This window comes from Mycteria americana, chromosome 8 (genome assembly GCF_035582795.1).
Source record: "Mycteria americana isolate JAX WOST 10 ecotype Jacksonville Zoo and Gardens chromosome 8, USCA_MyAme_1.0, whole genome shotgun sequence".
Taxonomy (NCBI): domain Eukaryota; kingdom Metazoa; phylum Chordata; class Aves; order Ciconiiformes; family Ciconiidae; genus Mycteria; species Mycteria americana.
Window position 1 is genome coordinate 39017495 of NC_134372.1, and position 22146 is coordinate 39039640.

The 22146-nt window shown below is 38.6% G+C and overlaps 1 protein-coding gene across 3 annotated transcripts; it reads left to right on the plus strand.

The window, feature by feature from the left end:
* The first annotated feature begins 411 nt into the window (after positions 1-411).
* Positions 412-21464, plus strand: LSM14A (LSM14A mRNA processing body assembly factor). 3 transcript variants are annotated; one of them, XM_075510778.1, is made up of 10 exons: positions 412-796; positions 8976-9139; positions 10551-10683; positions 11930-12052; positions 13917-14093; positions 14405-14467; positions 15196-15375; positions 16893-17064; positions 17956-18184; positions 20138-21464. In XM_075510778.1, the coding sequence occupies exons 1-10, from the start codon at positions 676-678 to the stop codon at positions 20159-20161; spliced, it is 1386 nt and encodes a 461-aa protein (XP_075366893.1). In that variant the 5' UTR covers positions 412-675; the 3' UTR covers positions 20162-21464. The 3 variants fall into 3 exon arrangements, with proteins under 3 accessions (XP_075366893.1, XP_075366894.1, XP_075366896.1); XM_075510779.1 differs by having other exon boundaries at positions 11933-12052; XM_075510781.1 differs by lacking the exon at positions 14405-14467.
* The last annotated feature ends 682 nt before the right edge of the window (positions 21465-22146 follow it).

Below are 22146 nucleotides of genomic sequence, written 5' to 3' on the forward strand. Positions count from 1 at the left end.
ACATCCCCCGGTGTTCACAGGCTACGGCAGAGGTGGGGTTTCCAAGCCGTGAGCCCAAACTCCCGGCGCGCTGGGCGGGAGCCTGGGGAGGGGGAGCCGGGGCAGCCGCAGGCCCCGCACAGCCCCGACCCAGCACCGCTCCACCCCGCCCCGCACACCACCCCTAGGCCAGGCAGGGAAAGCGCGACGAGGCACAGCCGAGCCCAACCTGTCGTGCGAGCCGCACCGCCGCCGGGGAAGCCGCCCTCCACACGCGAGGCGGGAACGCGCTAGAGCGCCCAGGGCTCGCAGGCCGCTAGATTAAATTCCCGGGCGGCCCAAATGGCCGCCCCCTCCCCTCAGCGGCCCCCGCTCCGCCCCCGGCCGCCAGTTCTCGCGAGATCAGCTCCACTCCCGTCATCCATTTCGCGGCTGGAGCGAGGGGGGGCGGCTCTGAGGGAAGATGAAGGCGGCGGCCATGTTGGGAGCTTCAGGGTGCTTTTGGTGCGGGGTGTGCTGAGGGAGTCTGCGCAGGGAGAGCCGTCGCTGGGGGATCGGCGGAAGGTCGGGCTCGAAGCGGGAGGAGCAGAGTGCCTACTACGACTCTGAGCCGGGCTTGTTTAGTTGCTTGTGCTCGGCTTCAGGAGCGCTCGGCAGGGGAGGAGGGGGGGTGTCCCTGACCGAGGAGCCAGCACCATGAGCGGGGGGACGCCCTACATCGGGAGCAAGATCAGCCTTATCTCCAAGGCCGAGATCCGCTATGAAGGGATCTTGTACACCATCGATACCGAAAACTCCACTGTGGCGCTGGCCAAGGGTAAGGACCTGATGGAGTAGAGGACTGGGCCCTGGCGGCCCAGCAACGCCTCGGGGAGGGGGCGGGAGGGGAGCGGGACCGCGGTGCGTGCGGCGGCGTAGGACCTTTGGGGGCCCGCTGGGGATCGAGCAAGAACCTGAAACCGCGGCAGAGTCGTCCGTGGCGTTGTTGCGATGAGGAGGCCCGGGGTGCGAGGGGGAGGCCTGCAGCCTACGAGGGCCCAGCAGCATCTGCGAGGGGGCTTGGCGGAGCTGTGGTAAGAGCCGGCGTAGTTTCGGCCGGAGGCGCGTCCTCCCGCCATCCTCCCCGACGGAGCGTCTGCGGCGGGGCTGCGGCGACCCGCGACGCTTCACGGCGGAGGTGGAAGTGAGCAAGGGGCTGGGAGAGCGGCGGCACGACAGCGCTGCGGAGGCCCCTGCTCCCGCCGCGCGGGCTGCTCCCCCGGCTTCGGGGAGGGGTGTGGAAAGCCCAGAGCGGCCGCGGAGGGACCGTCGCGAAAATGAGCTGGGAACGTTACCTAGTTAGGGGCTGCTCAAAGGAGTCCTGAATAGAGTAAAAGTATGAAGCCCTTAGCGGTGGAAGTGGTCTAGAGTTAGTACGTAAAAGGGAGTAGGAGGGGGAGGCTGGAAAGAGGATTTCTTTGCATCGCAAGAATTCCAGACCTACAGGGTACAGAGCCGCGTACGACTGAACTCTTCCTGCATGGGGTAGGAGACAACTCGGGTCTAAAAGGGATCCTGTGAATGCTAGGTTATCAACAAAGAAGGCTGATCGTGAGCTCTTCATTTCGGAGGTAGCTGTATGGCGCTGTATAAATTGAAATTGAGCACAGACACTGGCGTGAGAATGTATTGGCCAGAGAATATATGGGTGCATATGTATAAGAAAGTTAGGAAGATATGTTTACTGAGAAGAGAGAGACTGGGGATTAAAAAAGAGGATCTTTGAAACTGGGCATCCGAAGGACTTCGCTGTTTCTTGCGCACGATAATGCACTCTCAACACAAGTATATTAGCCATGGCAGTGAATGTGTAATATTCAGGTAAAACATTACGTCAGAATTTTTAATAACTTCTTTATAATAGATTCTGCAAAACTCAATGGTATTTTACTTTACACTTCTTGACTCTGTAAAGTCTTGCTACATAATCTAAATGCATATATAAAAGCAGAGAGTTTATCCAGCCATTAAGTAAGGGGAAGAATTGCTCCTTGTGTAAATTAAACATTTGGGACTGAGAGTATTCCGAACCTCAGTTCCTGTTTGATATGATAGGCTTAGCATTCTAGCATAATGACAATCTGTTACGTTTTACATAGTTCGTGGGCATAATAGTTGGTCTGTGGAGTTGATACCATGTAGCAGTTTGTTTGCTTTCATCTCGTATTGGCCTTTGTGGTAATTCTTGTTTGTGTGCCTTGTCACTTTAAGGCCCTCTTCTTCCCCCCTCCTCTCCTCTGACAATTACTGTTTAAGAAATAGATTGCTTTGTTTTGTAAATTCTTATATGTATGCTTTGAAACACCTTATAGTAGGTTTGCTCCCAGGCTTGCATGGTTCATTTATGGGGCATTTAGCTTTCATAATGGGATTTTTACTTATTTCTAAAGTTGCCTTTAGGTTAAATTACCTTTGCTGGAATTGCATTATCTGTTTAAAAAGGACAGCTAGTATTTGTTTATATGAGCACTGTGATTAAAAATAAATGTTTAGAAATTCCAGTTGCATGCTGTGATTGTTAAGGTGTGTACAGAAGCATTTACAAGAATCCCATCTTTGAGGAGCTTGTGATAGTCTTGCCCTAAATTAGACAGATTTAGTGCTGATCAAGCCAATATTGCATGACTTCTCAAGAGTGGTTAAGTCATGTTATGGCATATCTGCCAAAGTGTACATATTTAAGATAGATCAAACTACAGTTACAAACCTAATCTATTCTCTTCCCATAGCTCTCATCAGAAATGTAAATCTAAACCATGGAATTTGCTTTAATAAAACTTGGCTGAGTTAGCTGAAGAATGTGTGTTTTATAATATAGTGTCATGATTCAGAAGAGAATAAACCAGTATTTCTAGGACACCTGGAACCAAAAATCTTGAGATTAATCTGGAAGCTGATAACAACCATATTAGACTGTAAAACAGTTCACTGTGCTCATAAACAAAATGCTCAACTCTAGAGTATTCAAGTTTCTGAATAAATGAAGGCTTAGGCCATGTGAATGTGGTATGATAGCATATATGTAAGGTGACAAGTGTGGTTAATTATGGCTAGGTCTGTATGTGAAAGAAGCAGATCTTCCTTCTGAACTGTCTGTAGCTGTAAATATGTTGATTGGGTAATAGTTATCTCTTCTTCCTATGGTGAGTCCAGAAGTCAAACCAGAACCGTTTACCATGGATCTTTACCACAAATGTCAAATTTTCTGCCAGAAAGAGACAAAAAAAAGCCCCAAAAGATGACTTTGATGCTTTCAGTTGCTCTGCTATGTAGCTGGCTTCATGTGACTGTTACCTGGGTTGAGTGCAGGGCAGCTTATCATTATTCATTTCCTAACTGAAATCACTGAAATTGTTTGTGACATAAAGTGCAAAAGTAGAGATATAATCTGTTCTTGAATAACTACAGATTTGCCTAACAGTAGGTCTTCTGTGTGCTAAACTGAAGTCTGAGATTAATCTCATGAAGTTGTACATGTGGAATGCCTTCATTTATCTTAAATCTTCTGGGGTTTTAGACAGAAATAAGATTTTTGGGTTGCTAGCTGGGTACTGATTGTAGTCTTCAGTTACTGAGGGGCAATCTCCTATATTTCTCTAATCAGCATTTTATTTCCAAAGCTGGGATCCTTTCACAAGCAAAAGTTGTGGCCTGTGTCTCACAAGTTAGAGGAAAATAGAAACTGTTTAAATATTGAGCATAACATTTTCATCCTAAGCTGGAGTCTGATAAGGGAAAGCGATGCATCCTTTCACAAAGTGTTAAAGTGTGTTGTTATTTAAATAACAGGGAAAACTCCCATCTATATCAGATTCCAAATATTAAGCAAGCTATACAAGTATTTGAGGTTTTTATATATTATTAGTGCGTATGTTTTCTTTGGATTGCCAGCTTTTCAGAGCTGGTGTTTGGAACCAAAAACCACCCACTCTTATTCTCAAGTTTCAAGTTAAATTAACTTGGAATGTCCTTCTAATTCATACTTCCAATTCATACGTGATTTTTTTAAACATCGTTAAGTCCAACCAATTTAAGAATACAGGGTTTGCAAGCCATGGTTTGGAGTAAAATTTTCTTGCTGTAAAGTGATTGCTGCCCTACCTGGGGCAGTTATAGAATAATCATGACGGATTGTGCTTGATCTTACATGTTGCAGCATTAAAAACTAGATGTGATCTTTCATGCTAGTAATACATAATGTGTCTCTATTTCAAGGTACCAATTTAAAGAGAGAGATATTTTAAATGTAGGTAAGCTGTGTAAGAAGAACCATATTGGGTCAGAAAAGGCTTTGTTCCCTGCCAACAGTAGGGAATCCTTAGGTACGTGAGATAAGAAACAGAAAATTATATACTGTCTCTCTGGTATAATGTGTCACGTTTTTACTTACCAGCTGTGGGACCACTGAGAGTTGCATTTGGAACCATTATAATAGATATTAATGAAATAGCTTTCAGTAATTTAAGTAGTAGTTAATTTTCTGGCATTTCTGCCATTTTGAACCATCTGTGATAGTGTTTTCCATAGTCTAATGACACATGAAAGAGAAAACTTCCCTTTCGTTTAGACTTTTACATAATATTAATTGGGTGAAAGACTCGGAAACGTAGACAGAAGAAAGTTAAATTCTTGTGAAGACTTGAGCATTTCTTATAGTTCAGGGGTGGGAGCAGGAAAGGGAAGGGTTACATTTTTATCAAGTTTTTATTAAGTTATTTTTTAGTCAGTTAAGTGACGTGCTCTCTCTACGTCTTGAGGTTTAGGGCATGTGTGCCAAACCAACCCTGTGCATAGTGTGTCACAGCAGAAAAATTCCTCTTGTCAAAGCCCACTCCTGGCTACTTTCCTGATATCCATCTCCCTGTTAACTCACTACCCCTACAAGTAAGGGAATGCAGACTGAATTGATTGTTCTGAAGGTATGAGCCCGCCACAAGCTGGCTCCTTCACATTCATACTTTTCCTGTAATGTGGTGTGCAGGCATCTAAGCATGTTTATAGGGAAAGGGTTGTGATGTTTTGAAGAGAGACAGCAATTGAAATGGCTTGTTCTGGTAGTGGTGGTCTCACTTTAGTTGTCATCCTTCTCATGGGTGCCTTAAGAGTGGGGAAAGACTGGTTTCTGTGTATGTGTGCTACATACGAAGTAAGGCTGATAGATTGTGTCAGTGCTGTGTACTGAGACTGAACTACATATTTGCAATAATTCACATTGTATGGGAACAGAGTCCTCTTTAGCTAGTAGAATATATAGCTTGGCTTCTGATTAACACAGTATTTTTCTGTGTTAATCAACAGGTAATCATTTCTGTTAACTGATAGGGAAAGTTGCAATGTTTTCCTTGGATGCTGTAGTAGCATAATATAGTAATATACAGTAAAATATAGTATAGTAGTAACACTGAAGTCAGTCAAAATCTACAAAAATTTGCTCACAGCGCTTTATGCCCACGTAGTTCCATCAATTTCATATTAAAGTCACACACGTGAATCCTGTTAGGCTCAACAGTGTTAGTTTCTTTCTAGCTAGCTACTTAATTGTGTGTATTTACACTGACAGAAAATAAGTTTGCTTTTAACATGTTATGGTTGCCTTTTTGTTTGTAAGTCCCTAAGCCAGTTTAGCTCATTTAAAAAACAACAACAACAAAACAAACAAAAAACCACAAATCTCAACTTAAATTGACAAGGTAAGATTAAATGGATTTACCATAGTCCTGGTAAGTGTTATAAGATTATGGTATCTTTCATGTGCTTATTTTCATTTCCTCTCACTGTTCAGTATTTTGCTATATATGAACTGCTGCACCTTGTTCTGGAGGAAGGATGTAGTCTGAGGAAATACCCCAAGAGACAGAGCTGGATAGAGCTCTAAGACTGTTCCTGCTCCAATACTTTGTGGTTTTGATACTCTGGCAACTTAGTATTTCTGATTATGTAAAACTATGGTAAAAGCTATTTCTTTCAAAAATCCTATTGTACTGGCCACCTTTAATATCAGACTTTTTACTTTAATGAGCTCAGATTATGTTAAGTCCTAATCCAAGCTAGGAAAGAAGAAACTGTAAAGATAGCTATCCCTTTGCAAAATATTAAAAGTAACATTCAGCTCTTTATGTTACACTACTGTCTGAAGGACCTAGTTGGGATAGACACTGCAAAAGCATTGAGTAGCCCTTATCCTAAGCTGCTTTCTTAAATCGCTGCACATGAAGTTCTGGTTCCTTGCTTTAGAAGGAAATTAGGCTTGGGGATGGTTATTTTTCTTGCTTTGGGGTGAGAGGGAAAGGTTGAACCCCAAATCAGAGGAGTTTGCTTACCCCTCTCCAGCAGAGCTAATCTTCATTGGATGAAATCATCTTTATATTTTGCAGAAAGTTGCACTAGAACCGGTTTGGTTTGGGGCAGGGGAGAGGTAGAGAAAAAACCCCAAACTCTTAGTAGCAACTCTTGATGTGTTTTATTGTAAAACCATTGATGACCTTATCAGTGTCTTGATCTAGTTGCATAAACAGCTGAATCTCTTAAAGATGAATTCTAATTTTTGGTATTGAAAATACTTCCTTTTGATGTTTTTGTAATTTTATGATAGGGAGAAAGACATTCTTTTTGACATACAGTAAAATGCCTTTACCTCTTTTGAGGTGTCATTAGATGAAAGTTAGGTTGTTCACTTTTTTTTTAGTTGGTTTAGAATGGAGAAAGGTAATTGCCAGGTGTTAAAACTGTTCCTATATGTGTCATGTGATGTTGGTATTAACAGTAAAATACTTATCCATGCAGCATAGCTCTGACTTAAGAGAAGTACTTTCAAAGCAGATTTCTTCCATAGTTCATTACATTTTTATTTCTATGTAAAGGTGAGATGTGATCGTCTAGTTTACTGCTCTTTTTTGTGGTGTTGCTACTGCTTAGTTCCTTCACGTTAGCTAGAAAGTAAAATACTTCAGTAACTTACTGATCACACTCTGGCCATTTTTGTGGACCTTTGTAGACAAAATGGCTACTAGAGCAACCATTTCCGTGTGGGATAGAGAGAACCAATACAAAATCAACTTTGGTTTTACTTACTGAGACAGCAGGTCAAATGATGGAATGAAGGTCCAAGTTAATTTATTTGTTATCTAATAAATAGAGTATAGGATGGCCAGAAAGTGAAGGTGGATCCTTGGTCAAGACAGGATCCACCATAGAAAAGCCTGATGAATAAAAAGCAACAGAATGAACTACAGTAATGCACATGGCCAATTGGTAATGTTGTTAAGCTATTCTGTATTACTTTGAGTTAATTTCTGCAAATTCTTCGGTTTCAGATACATTTTTCTGTAGAGGAAGAAGAGAAGACAGATTTATCTTACAACAAAGATTGAAATTCACTTAACAGTATATGCCTTTTTACAGCGCTTACATTTTATAGTACCATTCAGAGCAGACTTTCAGATGCACAGAAATAGAAAAGTTGATTAAACTCAGCTCAGTAGATGATATAAGGATGAACAAAATAGTCGTAACCAGCTAATGTTATTTTTCATTGTAGTGTGGAGTTGATCTCTTTACCCCTGAATTATGCTTCTCAAAAAGATTTTTAATACTTGACTGATAGGCTCTGTTTATGCAGTACTAGAAGAAGCAACAGTGATGGAAGATGATTGGTGCAGCCTGAGAAATGACTCAGTATCACTTTATACAGCTCTACAGGAAACTCTGCTTTTCTTGACTAATGGTTTTGTGGCTGCAAATAAGTGCCTAATGATGTCTCCAAATTGTTGATGCATCTGGAAATGGAGGGAAAACTAATTCTGGTAAATTAAAGCAAAATACAGATGTTTCCACAGCATAACCTGTAGTACCTTACAAAGCAAACAAAAACCTCTTAAAAGGCTAGAGCAAAGACAGTCATGAGGGATTGTTAAAGCTGCTGCAAGTTGATGTTCAATAGGATGTGATTGTCATGATTCCCCCCCCCCCCCCCCCCCCCCTCTCTGGTTTCAATTAATTGTTTAGTTTTTGCTTACAAAACTCTAGCTCTTGGGGACATATCTCCTCTTCAGATTTTTTGTTTGTTTGTTTGTTTCACTTAATATTCACCTAGGGTTGGCAGTCTTAAGGTAAGGAAAAGTCTTTGAGAGGGTAATGAAAGTAAAGTGATGGTATACGTATACAGTGGTTGTGATTATACGTAGTGCAAAGGGAAAAGCATGATAAGCTTCATCACTATGCAATCTGAAAACTGTTGGATTTCAGCTACGTGCATACAAATAAATTTAATGTCTTGGTATGTTGCACACTATGCAGGCCTACTTAGGAAGACAGTTATGCCCCAGTGAGTTTAGTTAATTTGACAGAGATCATATGAACAAGAAGAATGCATTTTGCATAGTGAAAATTGTATATACATACCACAGATTTCCTAATTTGTATTTAAATCTTGATTCAGACCTTGAATCTATTGAGAAATACTTTGCTTTCGGTAATTTTTAATATTCTAGTTTCTAGTAGTATTAGCATATTTTTTTCATGATTTGCAAGTGCAGAATATGAAGTATGTAAACTCATGTAGTCCTTGATTCACAGGACTGACTTACCAGCCTTTGTTGGTGTTCCTGTTGCTATAATATCCAGAAAATGTTAGCTTTGCAAAAAAACTGCTTTGCTGCTTCCCCTTATCCTCACAAAACAGTAGAAATATTCAACGTGTGAGTGATAGCATAAGTGATGTCTCGGTAAGGAATAGAAGAGGTGTCTTTCTGCTTGATTTTTAACTGAAATTTATAAGATCAAATTACTTGTTTATGTTGGAGCAGTTGATAACAGCAAAGAATATGCTGCCTATTTAATATGTTTTTTTGCTCAACAAATTTTTTTTTATTTAAGGCTGTTGACTTCTGCAGTATATTTGAAACCTTTTTGTTGAATGTGGGATGTTTTTATTTTTTTCTCCCTTCCCGATTTTGCAGTTCGCTCCTTTGGTACAGAAGATAGACCAACTGATAGACCTATACCACCTCGTGATGAAGTCTTTGAGTATATTATATTCCGTGGCAGTGACATTAAAGACCTAACTGTCTGTGAGCCACCAAAGCCTCAGTGTTCTTTGCCACAGGACCCTGCTATTGTTCAGGTAAGTCATATTTTAGACGTTTGTTGCTGAAGGTGTAACCTGGTAGCTTTAAGTGCTCTCTAGCTGAGTGTTTAAAATGAAAATGTTTGTTGCTGTAAAGTTCACAACCCAGTGTAAAGAACTGTGGAAAGATTTTCCTCTTTTGATTCATGTCTTCGACTGTGAAAATGAAGGTTGAAATCTAACTCTAGCATAATGCATTGGATACCAAAGCTGCCAGTTTTTCAAAAACAACTAATTACTTTTGGTAGACCTTGATGCTTTTTTTTTGAAAGGTACTTGGCTTAGGAGGACACATATGCAAGAGTTCTTGGAAAGATCAGGCTTGGTATAAGTCAAGTGGAGTAGATGCTGAAACCTCTCCAAATAATTAGTGATTTTTGCTTGTTTTCTTTTCTTTGGATTTTAATGTTCCACTTTTTTTGCTGACTGTGACTTTAAAAGTGTTTCATCTAGCTATGTGTTTTTAAAAAGGCTTCATGCTAAAAGTCAGTTATTTGAAAAGAGAATACTAGGTTGCTGAAGGGAAAGCAACTTAAAACTTGAAGCCTTCAGGGTTAATTAAGCTGTTATTTCATAGTAAATGGACTGACAGAGACAGTTATTATTGATCTCTGAAATTTGTTGGCTTGTTGATTGTGCTTGTGGGGTGTCTTAAAATCATCCCTGAGAGCAAGATGGAAGTTCTTGGTTCAGATGGAATTTGATAATTCCATGTAAGTGCTTACTTTTCTAATGTTTAACTATTTTGTAAGATAAAATTTTTGATACTTCCTTACAAAGAACCCTTGCCATCTTCTAAGGTCTTTTGCCAAATTTGGTGCAGCTCCTTCTGTCAGTGATAGTTGAGAGCTGTGAAATTGCATTACTGATAACCCCAATGATAGTAATAACCCCACCCTCCTCCAGTATGTTTAGGTCTTTCATTATTCATGTGATTTTTTAAAACTTCAGGGAAAAAGATATGACATTTTCCAAGTTTGCCAACAAAAGCTTTATACACATATTTGACAAGAGAATCCAGTATCTGAGGTTCTAGGGAAAAGATTACAAAATTTTATGGTGCTGTTTTCACAAGCTTGTGGTATTGGAAGGGTGAAACTGCTTTCTAAACTGTATACATACACGTGAAAAAGTTTTCTGCTAACTGTTGTCTGTTTTGAGTTTTCATGCAGAGTAATGTAATTCATTATTTTTGTGCTATCTTTGCTTCTGCATTAAAGTGGTTAAATTCTTGATATTAAAAGAAGCAACTTCATGAATGCTAAGGTCTTGTATACGTATTAGCCACAGTGGTGGCGTTAGGGTAAATTTAACAAATAGTTTTAGAGTTTCTGCGTTTCTTGCCTTGCAGAACTGTTTCCTACTTTTTGTGTAAACATTAATTTCTGCAAGTGTGTTTTATCTTTAGTCTTCACTAGGATCTTCGACTACATCTTCATTCCAGTCTGTGGGGTCCTATGGCCCTTTTGGCAGAATGCCTGCATACAGTCAGTTTAGTCCAAGCCCGCTGGTGGGACAGCAGTTCGGCGCTGTTGGAGTTGGTATGTTAATTTTTATTATTTGATGTTTTCCTATAAGTGAAGTTGCATGTGTGTGCATAGACAGTAATCAGTGCTTATAATTCCATCAATTTATCCAAATTATCCTGTCTTAAGATAAGGGCAGGTCCAGAGTCTTCAATCTGTATCAATCCCACAGTTCAGCTCAAAAGTAGAGAGTTTTTCATAGCCTTCGCAGCTCAAATCAAAGCAATTATGATTGAGAACTAAATACCCTATCTCAGAGGGATGAGTGGGGAAAGGTTTCTGTATTCATGAATTCATTCTTTTTCATATATATTCATTACATTCGTCATGTATTCATTGTATTTCACAAGTGGTAGAGGCAGCTCCTCCACAAAATAGCTGTGTCCACAAAATAGCTCCTCCATAGCTGTGCTGTGGACATCTGGTATCCCAAGTTGACCAGGTGCTGTGTGCCTTAACCAAGGGTTTGGATTATTCAGCAGTCCATGTGCCAGCACAGTCCTCCAGCTATTCATGAGATGGTAGCTCGGCATGAAGTCCATGCTTGAAGTATTTGTGAGCTGCATGGGTTAGTTGCTCCTTTATACTGCAGATGCTCTCTGAGACTCACCAACCAACTTTCATTCCCCCCCCCCTTAAAGTTTTTTATTTCACCTTTTAGTTTTTCACATAGGAGCTTATATTCTTGTAACTGTTATGGCGACAGTGTTACTCTTGGTACTGAAAATGTTAGCCACGTGAAAGGAAGTCTGTAGAATTGGCCATAACTTGGTATCAGTTAATAAGATATGAGAGTCATATTTTTGTTTAAAAGTTGTTAAGTGGAAATTTATACCAAGAACACTTGTTTATTACTCTGTAAGATGCTGTCATGACTATGCGATGTTAATGCTTGTGATACTAAAGTTAGTGGTGCTTTTTTTTTTTAGATAAAAACATCAAGATACTACAGTCTTACCAACTTGCTACAGATACATACATTATATTAAACTTAAAGTGTATGGGAAGGGACGACCTATGTGTATTCTAGAATAACTGCCTAATATGGCTATATGGCTTCACTAATGATTTAGTGAATTTAGTGAATTTAGTGAATTTAGTGAATTTAGTGAATTTAGTGAATTTAGTGAATTTAGTGAATTTAGTGAATTTAGTGAATTTAGTGAATTTAGTGAATTTAGAATTTAGTGATTTAGAATTTAAAAAAAAATATAGAAAAAAGTCTAAACCAGGCTTTACAAGTATATTATTTCTTTCAAAGCAGGAGGTTCTTTAACATCTTTTGGAACAGACTCTTCAGCCAGTGCTAGCATGTCCCAAAGCACTGCAGTTGGTTCTGCGTTTACAACGGATGCAAGATCACTGAAAACACAGATGTCTCAAGGTAAATATTTTTTAATAACTCTTTCATCTTTTTTGACCGATCGTGCCCCTGTGATTTAGGTGGTTGCCAGAAATGCTAACCAAACAGCTGAATTCTGTCATGAAAACAGTTGGTATTAAAACCAGAACGCGCTGAGAGGCTTTGTACTTGCTCTTTAAATGCATTTTCCTACATCTTGGAGTGCTGCATAGGTAACTGTTAGCAACACATTTGTTGTTATCCTTAAAGCATCTATATTGAGGAGTAGGGCTTATTTCAGCTGCATAATGTTGGCAAATAGGTGCATATGGAATTTCAATATCTAGGTTTATTGGTAGCATGACAAAACTCAAGATACTTCATGCTGATTGAATTGTGAAGTCCTTCAGCCTACAATTTTTAAATCTTTATTCATAACGGTATTTTTTGTCAATGTTTATTTACATATATAATATTAACAGCAGGCCTGATTGCCTGTAGAGGTAGTGACATGACAGTTAAGTCGGCTTAATAGTAATAGAAACCGTATGGGTAGTTTGTGTAATATTGGAACAAGAAAGTAGAAGCAAAAAGGAGATTCTTGATGCTTTTTGAGTGGCAAAGAAAAAGGAAATTAAATGTTGAGCACTTTCACCCTCACTTTTTATGCAAATGTGTTGATTGCTCCTCAAAATCCAAAAGGCATTATTTCCTGCTCTTCCACTCTTCATTGATGCGAGTAAAAGTGTGTACTAAGATATATTCCTAACGTTATTTTTAAGTTTATGCAGTCGTGTTAAAAGGCAAAACACTTCACTTACAGCAAACAGGGTTTTTCCTAAATTCTAGTTGAGATTTGTATACCAGTTAGGACTGCTTTCTAGGATTAGTTTAGTAGATTACCAAAAATAGGTTCTACTTTGTTGCATTAATTGAAGGGGGGGGGGGGGGGGAGCATGCTGAGCATTTACTGTCTCTCTGTTGAAAGAGTAGCTTGGTTTTCTGTAGGTGAAATTAAAACCTGTATGATTCTTGGACTTAATGTATGACACATGCTCCAGATGAACGTACATTCTGCCACAAAATTTCCTGTGGGGCACCAACAAGTTTTTTCTGTGTGTGTTTGCTTCTAAAATTATTTGTCATCTTTGTAGATTTTAAGTGTGGTGTGGTTGGTTTTGGGGTTTTTTTGTGTTGGTTTATTGGGGGTGTTTTTTCTTCTTTTGTTTAGCTTTTTTAATGGGGTACGACGTTGTTGTTTTACTTATTGAGACTTGAGTCTTATTCTAATTTCTTAGTAGATTTACCTATATGGTGTCATAAACTTGTCTGGCCAGATGAAATGTCTCCATTCTAAACATGCTTCTGGCTCCAGTCACTCATGCTGCAAATTGAAATGTATGAACAGCACTTTGTGGGGAAGCTTTCATAGCTCCTTCATCTGCATTATGCCTGGTACTAGCCATCACTGTTCATTTATTTTGTGGTGATCATACAACAGAATGCACTAGATGAAATGAAATTGCGGTATCGTAACTGTATCTCTGCCTTTGGGAGCAGTCACTTTCCACTTGGCTTTCCAGGGAGGCAGAAAGAGTATTTTTTACCTCCAATCAATCAAAAAATTTAATTCCACAGCTAAATGCACATCATGGATGGGTTGGTAGGGATTAATTGTCCTACCCATTTTTTTCTTTTAGACTGGGGGAAGGGGAATTGCTAAATATCCTTCATTCTGGATTAGTGGATCTGAGGGTGCAGAAATATTTATTTCTTCTTTGGACACAGCTGTCTTGACTGGTAAGGCAGATAAACCTGTCAGTCTAGATTGGTTGAGACCAGTAACTCAAATTTGTAGATGAGAAATAACTCTTTGGGTTTTGGTTTTGTTTTGTCTTCTTCCTAGGTCGTTCAAGCCCTCAGATAGATCATTTGAGAAGGAGCCCCACCATGGAACAAGCAGTACAAACAGCTTCAGCCCACTTGCCTACTCCAGCACCAGTTGGGAGGAGGAGTCCTGTACCAGCCAGACCTTTGGTGTCTGCTAGCCAAAAATCGTTAGAGAATCAAGAGCACAGACGAGGTAGCTTTGGTTAATTTTCATACTACTTATTTTCTTCCATATACATATGAAGTGCTCTTTTTAAGGGTAACGTGTAGGAATCTTCCTGCTGTCCATTACTGGTAGACTGGCCAGCAGAGACCTGGATTATATGTATTTCTTTAAAAAGTCAAGCATATATTCTAAATTTTTTTTTCTTTTATGAGTTAAACTTGTGGTTTACTTTTATAGGTTTGGATTTTTTTAAAATCGGAACTATATAACTATATACAAAAGTATGATCAAAAATACCTAATTGGATAAACAAATCATTTTTTTATTTCCAACTTTAGCTGAAGCACACAAGGTTTCAAGATCAGAAAATGAACTCAGAAATGAAAACAAACGACAAATTGGTAAATCCTGTTTTGAGAAATAGCTATCATTGTTTTCAGACTTCATTAATTTTTTTAAAAGTCTGCTAAAGTACAGCATTGTTGTATAGTTTGTGAAGTGCTAGGACTTTTTCTAACATCCAGAAATCTTGCAGTTCAGATTACGGTGGTAATGAATTTATGTATTTAGAATGCTTTCACATAATTGTTTCTAGCGGGTAACAATAACTTTGCATTGGGTCAGAATAATACAAGCACAAAAAGTCAACATTAAAGAGAAAAATATCTTCTGGTTGCTCTATGTTAAGCAATTTGAATAAAAATGCAAAACCAAGCGGTATTCATGGATTTATAAACACAATAGCATGAAATAAAACCTGTCGCCTTTCTACAAAAATACTTGACTGAAATGCCACTAACATTTTAACTCTTCTTCCAAAAGCTTTTAATGACTTCTAGAAAGTCTTTTAGTACCCACGTTTAGTACTATTATGCTTTCTGTGTCACTGCCATAATTACTGTAAGTGAATTTACAAATTACAAGCTGCTCCGACAGGACTTTTAACAACAGAAGTGCAGGAAGAGGATGCATGAAGTCCCAACCTGTTACCCCAGGAATTAAAAAAAAAAAACCAAACCAAACAAACAAACAAAAAAAACCCCACCCAAAAAACCCACCCACCCTCCCACCACCCTCAAAGAAAAACCAATCCACAAAACCCAACCAAACAGAATTTCCCTCTTTTCAGTTCCAGGTGGACCTTCAGCACGAAGAGGCCGTGGAGGTCACAGAGGGGGCCGAGGAAGATTTGGTATTAGGAGGGATGGTCCAATGAAGTTTGAGAAGGACTTTGACTTTGAAAGTGCAAATGCGCAATTCAACAAGGAGGAAATTGATAGAGAATTTCATAATAAACTTAAACTAAAAGGTAAACAAATTTTTGCTTTAGATTTGAGCATGGAAAAACTGTCTTGCTGTTTTAATCGTACCTTGGAGAACAACTTTTAAAAGGCATATCCTACTAAGTCTTGTTTGCAGTCATGAAAAAAAAATCAATGAACAAGTAAACTGGGATCATTTATTTAATTAATACTTGGGTCAATATTTGAGTTTTGAAGGAATTTTAACTAGCAAATATCATACATCATGTTCTAACAAGTCTGTTGGCTAAAAATGCAGATTACTTGTGCAGAAGTCCCAATAGCATGAGTTTACTTTTGAGTTCTGGAAAAGATGCAATAAAAGAAAACCCATATTTTATGTTTTCAATTATTAATAGACCAGAAACAATTGCAAAAACATGAGTTTGGGATCAGAACTTTGCTTGGAGGATGCATGAGGGTTTCAATTTAAGAAAGCTTCTAGCATTTCTTTGCTTTTACCCTTTTCCAAAGAAACACAGGAGTAGTTCGAATCCATACTGCCAGCACTTCTGTTTTGTTTTCTAGCAGGCTTCCATTTTAATTACGTCATTCTCTTGTGACCAGCCACCTGTCCCTTACACTGCTGCTACTATTTTTGGACGAAATTGTTACAGGTTAAAATGGGGAGTTCCCTATTTCAGTAAATGATTGGCTAAAAGTTGGGAAACAAAAGGTAGGAATAAATGGTCAGATTTCAGTGTAGAGAAAAACCACCAGTCGAGTCCCATAGGATGTGTTCTCTGGTGCTTACCTCTTTTTCTGGATCATTTTTAAATGAGTTGACAGTTTGCTGTTGATACTATTTTTTTTCAGAATAATAAAGAAAGGGAAAGTTAACCATAAAGAGCTATAGAAATATTTTATAAGACAGTGATAATTTTTGTGTGTGTGTGTGTGTTGTGGAAAGGCTGAGCTGGTTATCTAAAGTTTATGCACAGCATCATGAGATTTAAGCTGTAAGCATTTAGGATTGAGACTTTTAAGTTCATAATAGCTAGTTCTGTTGAACCGTCAGCTTTTTCAGTACCAGTCAAAACAGTAAGTTGAACTTTAGACATTATTAGGGAAGAAATATATCATAAAGTCAGTTCACGGCATAGTATCTTGAATGCTGGCCCTGTGTCTCAAAGGAGATAACAGCAAAGCCAGAAGACAAAGGAGAAGGGTAACAGGGATGAGCAAAAACATGGAATGGCTTTTACAAGGAATGACCGAGTGAGGCTTTTAAGTCTGGAAAGGAGGTAGCTAGGAGGTTAGAAAATAGATGGCTGTTGAATCCATTCTACCACAGGTTTTTTTTGTCAATTAAACCCACAGATAAAGAGGGTATCAAACCTCCAGACAGCAACAGCAAAACATCGTAATTTATGTGTCAAATAATTTTACTTCCACATTAAATTTTGGAGGGGTTTTTGAATTTTTGAGCATTCAGTATAGTTTGTGTCTGTCTGGGAATAAGTTAACAGTGCTTTATTTTTTAGTATGATGGTCTGGAAGGCTTCTGTTCACTTTTATTTTCCAGAAGATAAACTTGAGAAACCAGAGAAGCCTGTAAATGGAGAAGACAAAGGTGACTCAGGTGTGGATACTCAAAATAGTGAAGGGAATGCGGATGAGGAAGATCCACTTGGACCCAACTGCTACTATGACAAAACCAAATCCTTCTTTGATAACATCTCCTGTGATGACAATAGGTATGGCCTGCAAGGGGAAGCTTGTTAGTCTACTTCATGTGCGTTTATGTCATAAGGTAGTGTCAGCACTACTCATTACAATCAACTCTGAATCGAAAGTGAGTAAAGCTTATTTCCACATGCGGTGGGCAAAAATAAAACAGGAATATGAAGCACAAAATTTCTTTGTGGGCAAGTGCAGTACATTAATAGGAAGACGTTTTTAAATGTTGATTTAGAACCATCCTTCTCAAACTTGGTGTACGTACTCCTTTCTCCTTTCCAGATTTACTAAAGTGGGGGTTTTGTTTTGTTTTGCTACTAAATTACCACTTCAGTTAAATCAATTATGACACTGCTTTGGTAATGGTTTCTGAGGAGATTACATAACCGTCTTGGCCAGTAGTGTTGTTTGAATGGGAAGATAGTGTTTCAGGAAAATTAAAGCTTATTTTTTGCTGTTGCCTCTTTATTGGACAAGACGATGTGGATTGCTGACCTATTTTGAATTATGGGCTGGGGGGATTGTTTTGTGGTACTGGCAGCTAGATGAAATAACATCTGTAACTGCAAACTCTTACTTTCTGTTTCTTGTTTTAAATTGCAGACAACTTTTTATTTATTTTATTTTATGATGCTGTGTGCAGAGGATATAGACTGTGTCCTTCTATATGGGAAACTCTTACAGCATTATTAATATGTAATTAATGATACTGTAACGTACCCCTTTTCATTGAGTTAAATTAATTTTGGCAGATACCTACATTCTTGCAGAAGGGATAATGTAGAGATTTACAATGTGATTAATGTATCATTCTTCATTTAATGGGCTTTCTGGCGATTCTAATTAAGACAGGCAATATTCTTTCTGAAGTGTGTTTTAAAACAATCCCTGTTCCTTTTGCATGGCAGAGAACGGCGACCCACCTGGGCTGAGGAAAGAAGATTAAATGCCGAGACCTTCGGAATACCATTGCGTCCCAATCGTGGCCGTGGAGGGTACAGAGGCAGAGGGGGAATTGGCTTCCGCGGTGGAAGAGGACGAGGAGGTGGAAGAGGTGGCTTCACTGCCCCCCGAGGATTTCGTGGTGGATTCAGAGGAGGTCGTGGAGGCAGGGAGTTTGCTGACTTTGAATATAGGGTAAAATATATTTAATCTTACTATGACCTGATCCACTGTTCTTGGAAACTAGTGGTAAAAAAACCTCCTGCTTTTAGATTTGATGTTGAACTGGAATTTCTTGAATAGTATTTTGCAGGTACTCTGAGCTACTTAATTGAAAGTCCATTAATGCTGAAAATTTTAGTTACATAGCATCATTTTACTATCAACAGCAACCAAAACTAAAAGCTACTTTTCTTCACATGCCCTAAATATTTGTTCTATAGCTGGAATTGGGGGGGGGAGAGGAGAAGAAAAAAGTAAAAGTTCTGCAGATTTAATACAAGTGTTAGAAATGTGAATTGCAAACAGTTTTCTAAGCAATATTGTAAAATGTAAAGATTGAGAGGGAGTAATTTAACTTGCTTCTAGTGTGCAACAAACTTTTTTTTAATTCTTTGTGAATGAGTTTGCGCAAAGCCTGTAGGCTTCTAAGATTCTATATAACCCCTAAAATAGAGTAATGGAAGTTACTGAAGCATAGCAATGACCCTTTGCAAAAAGGAAGATAAAATAATACTTGAGTTCTGTAGGGCCCTGTTACATACCTTTTTTGGTTTGTGGGTTGTTTTTTTTTTTTTTTTAAACTCTAACTTTACATAATTATATCCAATAGCTGTTGGGGAAAGCTAAGGCAGGATTGAGTTTTTTCAGCCAGTCATTCAGTAAAAATGAACTGTCGCAGATAGGGCATAAAGCTTCAAAAGAAAAGATCCCTGTCCATCCCATAGAGAAAGTGTTTTAAAAAGATTAAAATAAGTACTACTACTTTATTTTTAGTTAAATGTGAATGAAGCTTAAAGTTCCTTTAGGCGTTATGTACAAGCCACCATGTAAGTCTGCTAACTGAAGTAACCTGATGTACAAACATGCTTTCATAATCATGTAACCATGGAAAGAGTAATTTGTTCTGCAAGAGCTAAAAGCAGAATCTTCCTTTACAGTATAGTTACGCAATTTGTTGCTTTTGCAACACTATTAAGACATCCATTTCTCTGTTTCCTGTTGAAGATCTTAACACGTCTTCCTACCAGCCATTCAGAGGAAGGACAAAGTTAGTTGTCAGCCCCAGCTAGTAAAGCGATGTATTCTGTGCTAGTGGTATCTTAGGTGCACTTCCTTTTCCTGGGAAACAATGTAAATTCAACTCTTTATGAAAGCTGATTGATCATACAGGTTATATCAATCAGCAGAGCTCAGTTGCTTGAAGAACCAAAGTCCTTTTATTTCACTGCAAGCCATTTTTTTGGCATTAAGCGTGTATATTCAACTCGAAAGTTAGCTTGTTAAGGAACAGAAATAATACTGGCATAATGCTTAGAATCAGTAACAAATATAATTAACCAGATGGATACAAGTAAATGTAGGCTTCCACAATTTTGACTGGGACAGAAGAACTTTTACTGGTAGCTTCTGCGTGAGCAGTTAGAGTTTTGCAACACAAAGTCCTTGTTTTCTGTTTGAAGATTTAAATATTTTTAATTCAAACAAAAAAAGGGGGGGGAGCCTTTTTTCATCACAGAAGATTTCTGACTGTCCCTCAGTTATTCCTTCACTAGTTTGCAACAATTAGTCCTGTGACTTAAAGAAATTTTTGGTAGCTGAGCATGAATTGAAATGAGGGGTTGAAGACCAAAGATTTGAATCTCTGAATGAAAGAATTTCACAGCCTTCCAGATAAGTAGGAGGTAGTGTAAAGACCAAGGATTTGTGCCAGGCATCTAGTCAAAGTGACGAGCTGCTTCAGTCCATGCCAGACTGAGGGTGTTTTGACCAGATGCTAACCTGATCACATAGGGAAGTCTCCTTTCTGATGGCAGAAGATGGGAAGTAGCCATCACAGCGCATCTTCTCCCAGTGCTGTTGCCCAGATTAATTTGTGATTTTTGGTTTGCAAAATTAATTTTAACATTCTACTGTTGTTCCCTCTAGAAAGACAACAAAGTTGCTGCATAGTCTACAAGAAAGCTGAAACCGGGTGAACGTCTAGATCTTCTTGATCCAGAGAATTAGTTTCAATCTCTGCAAAGAATGAAGTTAATTTGCTGTATACTTGTCACCAGCACTGGGATTTAACTATTTAATTTCAAAGGGGTGTAATGCAGTTACTTTTGAAAAATGGCCATCTTTGAAAACAGTGAGCATTAAATATATTTGAGACAGAAGGATAAGTAATTTCTTATGTATAGTTAATTATAAAGCAGTACTTCGATGGAGTTCAAGTATTTTTTCATCACTGAAAGGATTTTTCTTATTACTAAACTGTATTTGATAATTGCTTCAAGTTGTAAGGACAATTGTATGCAGAAGGCCGTCGATACTGTGAGTGTTTGGATCCACTGAAGGTTGTTTTTTGGAAATCCTGTAATATCCCTTTTGAGATAGTTGTACTTTTATCAACTAGGGTGCTGGACAGTAGAAAACTTGCTTTGTCAGTCAAATATGTACACACAGTAAATACTGTTTCTTAGGCAAAGGAAACTTTTTATATAGTTGTAAAATTCCATTATATCCCATTGCCAAAGAAACATTACAAACTTTGTATAGCTGTATAAAAAGCAACTAATTTTTTAAAGAATAAACATTTTTAAGTCGGCAAACATACTGTGTTATTGCAAAAGTTGATATGCTGAAGAACACTGAATTAGTTGGGTTTTTTTTTTCTTTAGCAGCTTTTCAGGCTTAAATGTTTGATTTTATATTTGGACTATAGTGAAGATTTGAAAATGTTCTTCCATTACATGAAACTGGATACACTCTTCACTTCTCTTGCAAGACGTTGATTTTGTAGCTTCTGGCATATCACAGGATTTGACCAAATTAAGGAGATATTTTCAAATAAGGAGAAAAGAGATTTTCGTATGTCAAAATTTGCAATTAATTTTACTTAGTGATAAATATTAACTTTTTTTAATAATGGACCAGGCACACGAGTTTGTGATTCTCCTGGAATGCCTGGGACAAAAGTATGTCTCCATTCGTCAATTCTTGAAATGTTAACTTTGTTGTAATACCTGTAGGCATAAGCAATTTAAAGAATTCTTAGTGTTTGAAGTTGTTTGCATTTTGATAGACCATAGCTTGGAGACATTGGGACTCTGGCTCTAAGACCGTGAAGTCACAAATGACATAGTATGGACTTTTTGCCAATTCTGAGTGACTAGTTACAACTTTTTGATACGCTGAAACAGAAACCTGGTCATTTGTGTCTGTGTGTGTATATGAAGGCCACAGGAATAAAGGGATCCAAAGATGAAAACATTTTGATCTAATTTGCTGATTTTTTTTTTTTTTTACTTTATCTTCAAAGTGTTCAGTGGTGATAAAGATGTGGAAAACTGCACTGTTGGAAAATTGGAATATTTAAAAGTGGTTGATAGAATCTTAATTTTATAACTTTTGTATAGCACTACAAGGAAGTATTTTGTAATTGGTTTCCTTATTAAGGTCAAGTACTTGGCAACCGTAGAAGTTAGGTAATATTGTTTAGTAATGTTTTTTGCATGTTAACAACAATGCCTTTTGGGATCCATGAATCATGACTCTGAACACCTGTCGAGGGTTTTGACCACAGAGGCAAGTGCTGTACTGTTGCAATAACTATGTATGCTGTATGAGGTGTCCCAGGCTTATTTAAACACGATGAATTGTACATACCAGTGATACCTGCTGCCACGGTGTGAGTGTCGGTCTGTCCCCCGGTGCGTGGTGAGGAGGGGGGGCTCTATGCCCAGGAAGCAGCAGCGTGGCATACCTTCAGTGTACCTTGCTCCACGGAAGTGAGGGTTTCTCTTTTTTTTTTTTTTTTTATTTTAAACCAGAATAAACTGTTCAATAAAACCAGTCTTTTGGAGGTTGCTTCTTATGACTAGGGCTACCGTTCTGGCGGGAGGGTAGTGGTCGCTCTTCTGCTGGACCTGGGCAGAAAAAGCCTCCTTGTT

Excerpts from the sequence above, each read along its gene's own strand:
- LSM14A (XM_075510778.1), top strand. The coding sequence starts at position 676 with ATGAGCGGGGGGACGCCCTACATCGGGAGCAAGATCAGCCTTATCTCC. Across the intron at positions 12,053-13,916 it reads GAAAACACAGATGTCTCAAG|GTCGTTCAAGCCCTCAGATA; the intron begins GTAAATATTTTT and ends TCTTCTTCCTAG. Across the intron at positions 18,185-20,137 it reads TTGCTGACTTTGAATATAGG|AAAGACAACAAAGTTGCTGC; the intron begins GTAAAATATATT and ends TGTTCCCTCTAG.